General features: G+C 41.7%; 1 protein-coding gene across 3 annotated transcripts in view; it reads right to left on the bottom strand.

Annotated features, from left to right (window-relative positions):
* Positions 1-963: 963 nt before the first annotated feature.
* Positions 964-15,269, bottom strand: part of UBE2E1 (ubiquitin conjugating enzyme E2 E1) — a 29,384-nt gene continuing 15,078 nt past the window's right edge. For all 3 annotated transcript variants that reach the window (XM_069958680.1, XM_069958682.1, XM_069958681.1), the window contains exons 3-5: positions 9,306-9,438; positions 3,641-3,788; positions 964-1,741 (exon numbers count right to left, since the gene is read on the bottom strand). In XM_069958680.1, coding sequence (XP_069814781.1) covers positions 1,644-1,741; positions 3,641-3,788; positions 9,306-9,438 — 379 coding nt within the window. In that variant the 3' untranslated portion in view covers positions 964-1,643. The remainder of the gene's footprint in view (positions 1,742-3,640; positions 3,789-9,305; positions 9,439-15,269) is intronic.

The raw sequence follows: 15,269 nt of genomic DNA on the forward strand, positions 1-15,269 counted from the left end.
CCAAGCCAGAGGGAAACTGCCAAGGACCAAGGTAAGAGTCCTTTCTTTGCTTCCCAGATAACCCCTCTCATATGTATGCCACTGCTACTGACACTTGTTATGTTTGTTCTGATAAAAGATTTGTTCTATATAGACATCCCCTCCTAGTGATCAGCCGTTATCACAGGAGAAGCTGTTCGCTGTGCTCTTCACTGAAGGAGAACTCTGGTATTACATGGACACCCTTCAAATGAATAGGAAACAAAGTACATATGGGGGAGGGGGATTCTTTATTTGAAAGAAATAAAGCATTTTTCTATGTTCTGTAAGCACAGATACATGGTAGATAACTGCTATCTGTGTCAGCACTTAGGAACATCAATGTATATCCTAAAAGATGAAAGCTGAGCTCTGATTGGTTGTTGTAGGCAAAGTTTAAATTTTTAGACACTTGAGAAACAAGGGGGGAGATGTATCAAAGGATTTAAAACATACATGTGTACAAACTGCCCACAGCAACCAATCACAGCTTTCAGCTCTGGTAAAAGGAAAGCTGAGCTGTGATTGGTTGCTGTGGGACGTTTACACCCTTTGATAAATCTGGGCCAAGGAGTTTAAAAATACACGGTTAGAATCACTGACTGAACCTAGCCTTACTACATACCCCATAAAAATTAACACCCCGTCAGGAGGAAGTCAAGCTGTGACAACGCACAAAGGCTAATAGAGTCCAGCTCTACCCCTGCATGAACAGAACCATATTCTAGAAGCGCCATTGCTATGGAAGACTCTCCGGTATTAGAGATGGGTGAATCAGATTGTTTTGCTTCGTACAAAGCAAAATTGATCTGCGATCATCTCCCTCAGGCTGCAGTCTCCGTGCAGAGGGAGGATACGGCCCCGGGGACCACCTAGAAAATATGGCTATAGCTAGAACTAATCTCAGCATAACCCATCTAACAACAAATAAAAGTCCACAACACGTTATTTTTTCCACTTTTATTAGCACAGTAACAAATGCAGACTTCTTTAGCCTACAACATATAACCAATCCACGGAGTAATTCTTATTCACTTTTACATTTAAACAGCTTAAGGTATTTCACTACAGTTTCTGTTAAAGTCTCTCTCAGCTGAATTTACCGATATACAAAAAGGAAGAAAATGATATAAAGTGTAAAATGTTTCCATAATACAGATATAACCAGTTTCTCAGCCTGCCGCCGGTGGCAGGCCCCTCGTGGTGGAGACTTGGTTACATTGCACACACACAATTCATCTCTCTCATACACAAATTACTCATTCAGTCCCTCAACAAAACGTAACACAGACATTTACCGTATAAGCAGTGTAACTGTACAAAATTAAATTGCTTCAATTGCTTACATATCATGGAACAAAAAAAAATGGGAGGGAAAACAACTTTCCGTTCTTTGTGATCCTCATAAGGTAACAATACAGGTCTAAGACGGTCTTGTGTGTGTTTGACTTGCTCCAGTCAATTACTGCAGAAAGATACCTTAAGTTACAATAACAAAATTCTCTGGAAATAAAAGACTGAATAAAATCTGTTATAGAAATAACCTATTCTTTGCAGACTCCCACCCTCCATTGCCCAGTTAACAAGCAGCTCTCGCCATCACAGACTAAGTGGTGTCACAGGATCTATGTAGCGTATCTCTTGGTCCACTGTCTGGCCATCCTGTCATGCTCGGCTCTGTTGGTCATGTACTGGGTGGCGATACTTCCAACAAGAGGATCAGCTGCAAGAGAATAGATAGAGAGTAGGTGATACAGATGCAGGATAGAACGTTAACAGATCACAAGGCTTGTGCCGTCACTTATCCCACTGAATCATACAAGACGAAGTCATTCCTATTCTTCATCTGTAACTACACAGCACTCCACAATGAATGCTGCTTATAATAGAGGAAGCGCAGCCAATCCCTGGAACCTCTGCCATGTGATAAAGCTTTGTTTTCACAGTTAGGTCTGTGCCGATTCTACAGTCACATTATTGAGGCTGTTGTCCTTGAAACAGAAGCCACTGTTGTATAGCAAATATCTAGTGTAGTATACTATTAAAGGGGTTATTCAGGCTGCTTTCTTCCAGAAAAAGGGCCACCCTTGTCCTCAGTCTGTGTGTGGTATTGCAGTGAATTAAGCAGAGTTGTAATACCACACACAACCTGAGGACAGGGGTGGCGCTGTAGGGAGTTTAAAATAGCAAATAAAGTACAAAATTATAACCACCTATTTGCCTAAATGCAGATGCACCGGAAATACTGTCAGCATTTCTCTTTTTAACAACTCTAATGTAAAGTAAAAACTGAGGAATCGTTACAGATTTCACTTTACTTAGAAATACTGATGTTTAGTTACAATCATTGTTTCTGAAAACTGCCTGATGAATTTTTAGTATTAGCAAAGTGTTTCACTATGCTCGGCCATCCACTTGTCAGTCCGGCTGCCTTTGAACTGCACTCCTTGTGCCTGGAAAAGCTGGATGCAGTCCTGGGAGACTTCCCCTAGGACTGCCTCTAGCTTTCCAGGCACCCGGAGCACAGTTCAAAGGCAGCCGGATGATATGCCAATGGCTGTGTGTAACAAAGTGCTTCACTTATACTGAAGATTTGCTCATCCCTACTGAATACATTCCACCGTTCTGCAGCATTTTTTTTTGCCTCAAACTGCATTTTTAATGTCACCCCACAAGTCCTTTATGGAATTAGGTTGAGGGGTTCGGATTGGCGACTCCATCACCCTCAATCCTGTCGTCTGTAACCAAGGTGCTGTTTCCCTATTGGGTTATTGTCATGCTGTTACACCCATTTTAAGGGCATATCTGCTTCAGCATAGGGCGGCATTTGGATATATTCAAACTGATCCATTATTCCTCATATACGATAAAACAGGCCCAACACGGGCTGGTAACTTGGCTTCAATTAAAGGAACTATCCAGGATTAGAAAAACAGATGCTCGCCCCCCAAAAAACAGAGCAACTCTTTTGTTCTTATTTTTTTATTGTGGGTGTGGTTTTGCAGGTCTATTGAAGTGAATAGAGCACAGTTGCCCTGAGGTTGTATGCGGTAACAAGTGTGGGGCTGTTTTTCTTTTGTTTTTTTTATAGTAAGCAAAAATTTATTTTCTGCTTTATATCCTGGGTAACCTTTAATCATCAAGTCACTAACTGGCCTCCCTGCCCATCAATCATCCTCGCACTGCACGCTGACAGGTAGAGAGTAGTGACTAGTCACATACAGCTCCCCCTCATGTGGCAGAATAAGGCTCCATTTACACAGAAAGACTATCTGACAGATTATCTGCCAAAGATTTGAAGTCAAAGCCAGGAAGGGATTTGAGAAGAGGAGAAATCTCAGGCTTTCCTTTATGACCTGACCTCTGTTTATAGTTGGTTTCTGGCTTTGGTTTCAAATCTTTGGCAGATAATCTGTCAGATAATCTTTCTGTGTAAACGGACCCTAAAAGTACTTTTTCCTAACTAAAGCTACTGCCGTAGCTGGTACGTGCCGGGAGCTGCAGAGTAGCTCTATACTATGATTCTGGGAACCATTTCGGCACAGTCGTGCCGATTGGTTACCTTTAAATGTAATTATGGGGGCCCCTATAATATTGGAAAAAAAAAGAAAAAGGTGCTTACCAGGGTTACAGTCTGTGAGCAGCGAGCAGATTGAGAGGAGAACTTTAGAAATGGTTAGTGCTGGGCTCCAGTTGTCTTTTAAGATATCAAGGCAGATGACACCTTGGCTGTTAATGTTGCAGTGGTAGATTCTCGTCCGAAATGTCACCTAATGAAATTTAAAGTTATGGAAAATATAAGTTACATTACCAAGATACGTTAAGCAAACTGCAAAGTAGCTTAAAAAGCATACATGAATCCTCTGTACATGTGTTCCAAAGCGATTAGCTATTTAGAAAGAATTGCAGTATTTACTTTAGTCTTTTGGTGCCCTCCTGTGGCAAGTCATAAGAATTGCAGGCACAACAAATTGTAAAAAGGAATACAATCACACACTGTGGAAACATACACAGGGGTTTCACACACAGCATTTTTAGACAAGGTCCACTGCCTCTTTGGGGAATAGCACAATCTGCTGCGCTATTCCATCCAGCAAAAAAAAGTCAACTCTGACATATGCTGCCCAAACAAATATCGAAATTACACTCTTGTGGCCTTCACTAAGTAATAGGAAGTCTATTGACACAATTACTGTACATGTCAGGACCTGTGCTGATACTTGCTAAGTATTGGATGGTTGTTGCCTGTGATGGCATGTAGATAGCTGTATCACATTGGGCAGCAGTACGCCAAAACTACTACTACAAAAGAGGAAGCTGTCCTGGAGTGGTCCTCTCATATTTCTTGGAAATCAATAGATATTATTAGAGAAATTTCTGCAGGGAAAATGCTGTATTACAAGACCAAGACCACTGGAATACAAGCTGCTTTTTAATATGAGCTCTCTGCTCTGGCTAACAGAATCCTAAACAAAAGATCTCTTCTTTGTATATGTATATATGTATGTGTGTATAGATATGTCTTCTTGAGATGGACCCTTTAAAAAGGTCCAAAAATGTATACTCCCTAAGGAGGAGTGAATTTACAGTAATAGCGAAAAGCTTCGCTAGTCTCGGCGGTCAGCTTGTCAGCCTGCTGCCTTTGAACTCCATGCTGCTCTGCTCCGAGTGCCTGGAAGAGCTGGATCCAGTCCTGGAAAACTTCTCCCAGTTCCCCAGGATTGTTGTTGCCTGTGATGGCATGTAGATAGCTGTATCACATTGGGCAGCAGTACGCCAAAACTACTACTACAAAAGAGGAAGCTGTCCTGGAGTGGTCCTCTCATATTTCTTGGAAATCAATAGATATTATTAGAGAAATTTCTGTAGGGAAAATGCTGTATAACAAGACCAAGACCACTGGAATACAAGCTGCTTTTTAATATGAGCTCTCTGCTCTGGCTAACAGAATCCTAAACAAAAGATCTCTTCTTTGTATATGTATATATGTATGTGTGTATAGATATGTCTTCTTGAGATGGACCCTTTAAAAAGGTCCAAAAATGTATACTCCCTAAGGAGGAGTGAATTTACAGTAATAGCGAAAAGCTTCGCTAGTCTCGGCGGTCAGCTTGTCAGCCTGCTGCCTTTGAACTCCATGCTGCTCTGCTCCGAGTGCCTGGAAGAGCTGGATCCAGTCCTGGAAAACTTCTCCCAGTTCCCCAGGATTTTATCCAGCTATTCCTGGCACCTGGAGCAGAGCGGCACAGAGTTCTAAGGCAGCAGGCTGACAAGCCCACCACCGAGACTAGCAAAGCTTTTCGCCTTTTACTGTGAATTCACTCATCCCTAAACTACCCCATATAATAGGCCATCAACTCACGAAGGGGCAAATTCTTGGCTAATATTTTATGTAAGCTTTAATAATTGTTAATAATCTGTTGCATATATCTCTGTGTAAGAGGAGATGTGTAGCCAACAATGATAGAAATAGAAAGCCACACAAATGACTTGTCCCTGCCCGCATATCAACTGAGCTGGGTAAAGGCTCCTTAAAGAGCTCTGCTGTGCTAGATTAGCTCTCCCACAGGGTCGAAAAGAACCTCAAAGCAAAGTTGACATCTCATATTGCCTGTGTGCTGGGAAAGCTCCTAGTATACACACTGGGACACTGTCTCTCCAATGGCCTACAAACTCTCAGTGGTATCTCAGAAGAAATTCACACTGTGCCTTTTTTTGTTCTTTACATTAGTACGGGTGACGAGCCTTTTTGCTGGAGGTGTCTCTACCAGCATTTAGAAATACGCTTACAGCAAGTCCCATCAGCAAGAGACACAATGGCCTGGTGCAGACCATATTCACAATGATGGAAGTGTATTCTAGGCAGAGGTCATTCTACTGGAGGGGGGAGCATGAGCTTGGAGCTTCATCTACATAATGGTGTGTCATCTATATTTTGCCCATTTACATGTATTTCACATAAATACATACATACATTTCAGTCAAAAACATCTAACTGAAACATGTTGTAGCTAGTGGTTTACCAGAAGGAAGTATATACCAATATACTATGCAGCTCTAGTCCAGTTAACCTGCAAAATGTAAATTTTATTCAGTAAGAAAAAAAAAAATGAATATGTATAAAAATAAATCTATGGAAAATCAGAAAATGTAGTGTCAGAAATGAAAGCTAGTTTATAGCGTGCGGTGAAGATCCAATAATTCTGTAAATGTGCTCTCAAATGCTTCACTAGTCAGTATATTTATACAAGGAGATAGTTTGCTGTTGTGGCGAAGATTTTCTCCAGCGCACAATTGTTTCATATTACAGAGTATTATGTGGATAATGAACCTGCACTTAGATGCAATTTGCTACTATTCAGGCAATTTAACAAGAGACAACCATTCCACGTCTCCTCTCATGTATTACAGGCATCCCAGAATCAGCCAACATTATCCAATCAGTACTCCAGTGCATGGTGAATACCACATTAACCCCTTGCCGAAAAGATTTCGCATACTCATGTCCTTGCAGCATATGTCTTGTAATGCTGGAACTTGAACTTGAGCGCACCATTTGTTCTGTATAAGAAATGTGGGAGGCAGCACACTAAAGCTAGTGCATTAAATCATGCAGGGAAAAAACTCCTTAAGAACAAATTCTAGGTTGAAAATTCATTTAATCCTTCGTTTTTCTCTTTTTACATGGGCTGATATGGGAACATTTTAAAGATGCAAGCCAGCCCTAATCAGTGAGATCTGTGCTGGTTTGCAGTGCTTTTGCAGTGATTAATCCAGGCTGCACAAACGATCACCATCGTTTGTGCGGCCATATAAATGTATTGCTATTGGCCACAACCCCCGTTTATACAGGAAGATGTGTGGCTAATAGTGATAAGTTTTACTGCCTGCACAAAAGATGTGATTTCCTGCTCCTCAGGTGATAACACAATGTCCTGTAATTGTAAACCTAAAGAAAGCATATGTCACAATGCAGAATCGGCCAAAACATTATTATAGATAAAAACAAATCAAAACCAAAACTTATGCTGGAACTGTACTGGTATGACAAAGCCTACTTTAAACATGAAACCACACCTTTAAACCATGAATGTACTATTGCACATGTCCCCAAGTGTGCTAAACAAAAGTATTTGATGAAAGTGCTGGTGCAATGCCACTATAACATAAGTTAAAGTGACTCTGTACTCAATCTGACCACCCAAACCGCTTGTACCTTTAGATAGCTTCTTTTAATCCAAGATCTGTCCTGAGGTCCGTTGGGCAGGTGATGCAGTCATTGTCATAAAAAACAAAATTTTAAACTTGCAGTCCTGTGTCAAATTGAGGTGGCCTAAAGCAGTGATTTTCAACCTTTTTTGAGCCGCGGCACACTTTTTATACTTAAAAAATCCCAGGGCACACCACCAACCAAAATGGCACAAAATAACACTAAAACAGTACATATTATACATATAGTTAATAATATAGATTCTAAATGTATTTATACTAACTCAGTGTGAAACCTGGGCCTGTTTTCTTCCCCCCCCCCCCCCCCCGCCTGTGCTTCTCTCCACCATACTTCTCCCCCCTGCTTCTCTCCTGGGCTTCTCTCCCCCGTGCTTCTTTCCCCTGTGCTTCTCTCCCCTGTGCTTCTCTCCCCTGTGCTTCTCTCCCCTGTGCTTCTCTCCCCTGTGCTTCTCTCCCCTGTTTCTCCCCCATCCCAAGGTTTCTTTTCCCCATTGTTTTCTCCTGTTTCACAGGGGCACCATAGTTTGGGGAACTTTCCCCGCGGCACACCCGACCATGTGTCGCGGCACACTGGTTGAAAATCACTGGCCTAGAGTACCCATGTCCTAGGATTGCAACGTCCCTCCGTATTTCTAGGATCGCAGGATTTTTCCTATTCATCACCTGTCTGAATACTGCACAGGTGCCTTACAGATCCAGCTCATGTGCAGTGTTCACACAGGTGATTTATAGGAGAAATTGTTCTAGGGGCATTCCTAATGAAGAGGAGGGCAGGGAGGAGAGACAGAGGCGTCGCAATCCTAGGACATGGGATTCTCAATTTAAAGTCCTCAGGCCTCACCAACAGGTCATGTTTTGAGGATTTCCTTAGTATTTCACAGGTGATAGAATTAGTGCATTAGGTATTATCAGAGGTGTCTTTGTATGGGATTTTCTCAAAACATAACCTTTTGGTAAGGCCTGAGGAATGGAATAGAGAAGCACTGCTCTAGGCCACATAAATTTGACACGAGGCTGCAAGTTTAAAAGTTATTTTAAGGACAATAACTGCATCACCTGCCGAACGGACCCCAGGACAAATCTTGGATTAAAAGCAGCTATCCAAAAGGTATAAGCTGTTTGGGGGGGGGGGGGGGGTCAGATTGTGGGTACAGAGTAGTTTTAAAAGGGAAACTCCAAGTCTTCCAGTACTTATCAGCTGCTGTATGTCAGACATCGATAAAAGTAGGACATATGGCAGCTGATAAGTAATTGAAGACTTGAGATTTTTTCAATAGAAGTAAATTATATATCTATATAACTTTCTGGCACCAGTTGATGTGAAAGATTTTATTTTTTGCTGGACAACCCCTTTAAGTGCAAGAGTACATTTATGGTTCATGTTTGGATATGTTGTTACATGTAAGTAGTTGGAGATCCTGGAATTGATGGTACCAGTAAAGTCCCAGCATGAGTTTTGGTCTAAATACTTTTCTTTTTATCAATGGGACAGATTGTTCTGTACATGCAATGTGACTAAAAGTATATGCAGTGCTGATTCTGCACTGTGACTTTGGGTTTACATAGATCTTGGTTGATATGTAGTAATTATGAACCCATGTAGTTTGGGGTTGTGCATATCCAGTTCTTTGGATTGTTCTCAGAATGACTGTCCTCTTACCACTAACTAGTTGAAAAAAAACAAAAAAAAAACAACAAACACACAAACAGGATGTTTCAAAGGCATGTAAATAGGTGATGTAAACAGGCCCAGAATCATGTTACAAGCTGCTTAAGCAAGGTAGCTGTAATAATAATAATAATAATAATAATAATAATAATAATAATAATAATAATAATAATCTACTGAACAAACAGAACCACAAAAATATGACAATTGTAATAGAAAGAAAAAGATTTGGGGGGGGGGGGGGGGGGGGATCACTAAATCACCCAGTACAAAAGCACACATTTAGAAACTTGGCAAATATATACAGTCATTTTACTACAACCATATGCCAGTGTACCTGCACTTCAGGTATAGCAGATATAATATACCTGGGAGGTAATTCACTTACCTTTGGAGGTTTAAAAGGGTATTCAGGTGTGAATGTGATGTCAAGGAAAAATACACCCCCCTCATAGACCGAGCCGGGAGGACCCAGGATAGTAGATCTCCATTCATATATATTGTCTCCTTTTGGACCAGCACTGCGTGGGAAATAAACATATTAAGACTGATGTAGATTAAGATAAACTATACCCAATTTTGTGGCTTCCGTCCATGTAATATCTAACTATGACATTACTTTATTTGTACAGAGAGCGAGAAAGACAGAGAAAGAGAGAGAGAGAGAGAGAGAGAGAGAGAGAGAGAGAGAGAGAGAGAGAGAGAGAGAGAGAGAGAGAGAAAGACAGAGAGAAAGACAGAGAGAGAGAGAGAGAGAGAGAGAGAGAGAGACACAGAGAGAGAGACAGAGAGAGACACAGAGAGAAAGACAGAGAGAGAGACAGAGAGAAAGAGAGAAAGACAGAGAGAGACACAGACAGAGAGAGAGAGAGAGACAGACACACAAAGAGAGAGAGACAGAGAGAGACAGAGAGAGAGAGAGAGAGAAAGACAGAAAGACAGAGAGAAAGAAAGAGAAAGAGAAAAAAAAGGGAAAGAAAGAGAGAGAAAGAGAAAGAATATCCCTATATTTATTTTTATTTATAATTTTGTTATTGAACAACAAAGAGTACATTGAAGAAAAACATTTTTTTCAGTAAAAAGCCATCATAATCCTTTTATCCATCCCTCCCCCACCTCACAGTTTAGAACAACAACATATATTATGGGCCATTTTCCTGCAATGTTTTTGAAACACACACACACACACACACACACACACACACACACACACGTGTAGATAGGTGCAGACCTGAAACCTGAGGCCTAATTCACATGTCCGTTGTTCTGTCCGCAATTGCAGACAGAACATAAAACCAATGTTATTCAATGGCCCTGTTCACACGTCCGTACGTGTATACGGGGCTGCGATCCGTGCCGCTAAACATTTGGACATGTTGTAATGCGGACCATTTTTTGCGGCACGGATCACTAGGGTGATTGAAGTGTAATGTGAAGCACAAAGAACTACGGACACACATTCGTAGTGCGGGCCTCGACCGTGTGCCCTAAGACTTTCAGCAAGATAACTTGGATACTGCTGTACCTGCTTCACTCAAGTCCCTGAAACAGAAGTAGCTGTAGTATAGATATAAGCAGAGACAAAAGGAAACTTTCTATAAAATACCATACAAGAAGAATCCTACAGGAAACCAAGGGCCTATATATGGCATGATTTATGAGTACAAGCAATGAAAACATTGAGTACTCAATAGATGTGGGTGTACCTGCACACAGCTGCAGCTGGTAGTACATTGCTCCCTACAGCACGACACTCCCTGAACCAGTTTCTCTAGCAGAGATATCTATCCAGGCCTAGTAATAAAGGTGTGAAAACCATTACACTATTAGAGCTAGCACATGGCTCACATGGTATGTATTACAACATGTAATACAGTTACTTTACCACTGAGGGGCATTGCAAAATACGCAGCTGGTAACCTGCTAGTAAGCTGTCATTAAACAGTAACATTGTGCTGACATCGGCAGAAAGTTTTTTTTTTGTTTTTTTTTGCAGTTGTTACGATGCCAGAACACGTGCAGGAAGAGGAATTTCCCTCTATGTCTTCACTACATCATAATTTACATATAAACCTCTCATCTCACAAAGGATATAGGCCAACAGATACAGCTGTCCACCCATAAATAACTTGTATATAAATAGAGCTTGTGAGGCTACATAAGATAATAGGTGGAACTGGTATTTTTTTCCAAGGTTTATCCAGTGAAAGGCAAAAATTTCCACATGGTCGAAGCACATTCTCCCCACCATACACCCGACCATCAGGATAAATCCCTGGATACACAACCCTTTCCCAGAATCCACTATAACTACAGCTAGTTTGAGAACAGGCCTGGAAGACTTTCCAGAGCAGCGTTTCCCAACCGGGGTGCCGCAGCACACTGGTGTTCCGGGAGAACCCGCCAGGGGTGCCACGGGATCCCGGTGGGAAATGTGCGCTGTCTCTTTAAGCATCCCGAGAAGCTGCGGCCGTGCAGCTTCTCGGGATGCACAGAACACTTTGATGTTCCGCCCGCACTATGAGCGGGCGGAACATTAAAGTAAGAAGAATATAGGAGCAGGAAGTGTCAGCGTCCTGCTCCTATATTCACTCCCATAGGTCCCTTAGGGGCAGAGCAGGGGGCATTATTAGTATATGGGAGCACCTCTGGGGGCATTATTAGTATATGGGGGGGCACCTCTGGGGGCATTATTAGTATATGGGGGCACCTCTGGGGCATTATTAGTATATGGGGGCATCTCTGGTGGCATTATTAGTATATGGGCACACCTCTGGGGGCATTATTAGTATATAGGGGCACCTCTGGGGGCATTAGTTCATGGGGGCACCTCTGTGGGAATTATTAGTTCATGGGGGCACCTCTGGGGGCATTATTAGTTCATGGGGGCACCTCTGGGGGCATTATTAGTTCATGGGGGCACCTCTGGGGGCATTATTAGTTCATAGGGGCACCTCTGGGGGCATTATTAGTTCATAGGGGCACCTCTGGGGGCATTATTAGCTCATGGGGGCACCTCTGGGGGCATTATTAGCTCATGGGGGCACCTCTGGGGGCATTATTAGCTCATGGGGGCACCTCTGGGGGCATTATTAGTATATGGGGGCACCTCTGGGGGCATTATTAGCTCATGGGGGCACCTCTGGGGGCATTATTAGTTCATCACAGCAAGGGATCCTACATACAGGGGGCATCCCACATTCCTTCTCGCTTTACTGCACATAACACCAAACAGCACAGTTACTTTTGGAGCAGACAGGAGGGAGAAAGGATAGGAAGTTGCTAGAAATGTGCGGAGCCTAAATTGTTTGTCTTGCAGGTTCTGAAGAGATGAAAAGTAGCTGGAAGGAATCATCATGGCGGATGGAGAGGAAAAGGGAAAGTGACGCCTCAGATCAAAGAAGACGTCACCTGTGAGTCACTGTATGACGGTTTTCTTATTTTGTATAACATTATTTAGTAGGGGTGCCCCGAGGAATTTTTTTTTTCCAAGGTGTGCCCCGAGGTGGAAAAGGTTGGGAAGCACTGTTGAGTGTAATATAAAAAGTTCCCCACCACAACAACCTCCTTACAGTCTCACTGCTCTTCCAGTAAAGAATCATTTCTATGAAGGGGGGGGGATTCCTTTATTTCTCAACAAGCAGATTACCCCCCCTATTTTATAGATCCATAAATAAATCACAGGCAAGATCTCTGTATTGATCTTTGATATATTAAAAGAAGCTTATATCATGCTGTACTCAGGTCCATATAAAACGCTTCTATTTTTATGTGACCCCTAAAGGCCAGTGATGACACCATACACTTTCCTCCAGGCAGTCGCGGTGCGGTGGGTTGTAGGAGTGAGTATTTTTTTTTTATATTTACTTTTCCCTGCTAGTTAGACCCTTTTACAGAAATAAAGTAAAATACTGGAAACCACCCTTAGTATATTCTGCAGACTTGTTGGATTTCCTCTTTTAGACAGTAACCTAATGTGGCCTAATGTTTCTGATCAAGTGACCTATTTCAAGTTACAATATCATGTAAGAATGACACCTTTTTTCTTTGGCATTATAAACCTATATAAAACTGTGCAGAAAGATATTATTCGATCACCAGTCAATTGGGCATCTGATGGTATATGTCCAGCTTTTAAAGAAGTATTCCCATCTTAGCATGTTATCAACTATCCTGTGAACAAGTCGATTTGTGTGGGTCTGAGTGCTGGGACCCCCACCAAGCCATTGAACAGCGCTGAACACCTTTGAAATGAACAGAGTGCACCATGCATGTACAGACCGCCACTGATCAGCTTGTTATCCCCTGTCATATGGTTAGGGGATAACAAGCCGAGATGGGAAAGCCGCTTTAAATCCACAAATTACAAAACTATGCCAATAAAAATTTACTGGGGTTATTTATACATTTGCAGGAATGCATTATGAGATTCCATTTCCTCATATAAAACAATACAGGCATACATAGACATCAGATGCACCATCTGCCATGACTAAAAAAGAAAAACCTCTTAAAATTCATCAGTCAAGTCATCAAGTCATATTTAGACTGTACCTATGGTGGCTTTTTTTCAGTGGTACAGGCAGACATTCAGAAAGGCACAAAAAAATTTCTAATAGTGTCATGGTTGTGATGTCTGCCTAGCAGTCCTCCCCTCCCTTTATATTAGATAAGCATTGCCACCAATGCTGGCCCTTTAAGCGTACACGCTGCTAGCCAGGAGAGCATCCAGTTAAATGCAGCCACGTGACTGAAAGGTTAGGAAGCCAATAGCTCCCAGCCTGATCAATCACTCTTGTGGCCAGATGCAGCATTATACCTCCGGCCACAAGAGGCCGCTACCTTCACCCAGCATTGAGGTACACAAGTGAAGTCACTCTTGCGCAGGCAGCTCCAGAAGAACAGCACTGCAGCAGGTATGATTTTTTTTTATTTTTTTTTTTAACAATTCCTGAAGCCTCCTGATCAGAGTTTCCAGACATTTAAAATGGCCACAGGCATGTGAAGAGGGCCTCAAACTTATTGCAATAGTTCAGACTGTACATTCAGTGTGAAGGGTTCCCATTTAAGGGGTTTTCCAGGTATATACTGTGTTTTGGTGGGGTGCTAAAAAAGAAAAAAAAAAAAACATTTTTCCTAAGGCTAGGTTCACACTGCGTCTTTTGCAAAAATATGGAAGAAAAAAAAAACCGGATGCATATGTGTGCATCCGTTTTGATCCACTTTTTCATTGACTTCCACTGTAAAAAAAAAAAAAAAAACACGGATCAAAACGGATCAAAATTTTTTTTACAGACACAAAAATGTAGCTGACAGTACTTTTGTGTCCGTTAAAAACAAAAAAAAAAAACGGATCCGTTTTGATCCATTTTTTTTTTTACAATGGAAGTCAATGGAAAAATGGATCAAAACGGATGCACACAAATGCATCTGTTTTTTGCAAAAAACGGATTGCAAAAACGCAGTGTGAGCATAATCTCCTTCACCTGCCATTCCAAATCCCTGCTCGGGTAGTCACTGTCTGTGGCAGATCTCTGCTGTTGTGATTGGCTGAGTGAGCATGTCCTGCAAAAACAAAACCTCACAGGAAGTGGAGCAGCAGGGTCTGGGAGCCATTGAAACAGCAGCTGGTAAATATGGTTTATCTTGTAGTTCACTAAACATGCACAGAAAAAAAAAAAATCTACTGATTTTTCTCACTTTTTATGAAGGGATTTGTGCATTTTTCTAGAGTCCTAATATGGTGTGTTTTGTACATTACATATTGAGTGGAGCTGCCCAAAAATGTTGCAACTTTTTAAGGCTGTGTTCACACATTGCGTTACTGCAATGACACTTTGATAAAGTTGTATATAATAAATCTGTGTAAGAACTTACTGCATGTAAACCCTGCCCCTCTGAGGCGCACAAATGTCTAAAATGGAAAAAGGAGCACATTTTTGAGCAAAAAGGAGGTGATGATAAACCAATACATGCAGAAGCAGCACCAAAGTATAAACTTGCTGATCAAAACAATTCATAAAGCACAAAAGCCGCATTAAAATCATGTTAACAAGTCTATGTCCTGCCAGAAGTGATGTATTCTTTTCAGTCTGACACAGTGGTCTCTGCTGCCACCTCTGTCTATGTCAGGAACTGTCCAGAGCTGCAGCAAATCTCCATAGGAGAAAAAAAAAATCTCCTGAACTGGACAAAAAAAAAAAAATATCCTGACACAGAGAGGTGGCAGCAAAGAGCACCCAGTTAGAAAGCTCCACTTCCTGCAGGACATACAGCAGCTGATACTGGAAGTATCAGTACTGGAAGGTTTGAGATTTTAAAATGGAAGTAACTTACAAATCTGTATAAATTT

The sequence above is a fragment of the Dendropsophus ebraccatus genome, chromosome 2 (assembly GCF_027789765.1).
Source record: "Dendropsophus ebraccatus isolate aDenEbr1 chromosome 2, aDenEbr1.pat, whole genome shotgun sequence".
Taxonomy (NCBI): Eukaryota; Metazoa; Chordata; class Amphibia; order Anura; family Hylidae; genus Dendropsophus; species Dendropsophus ebraccatus.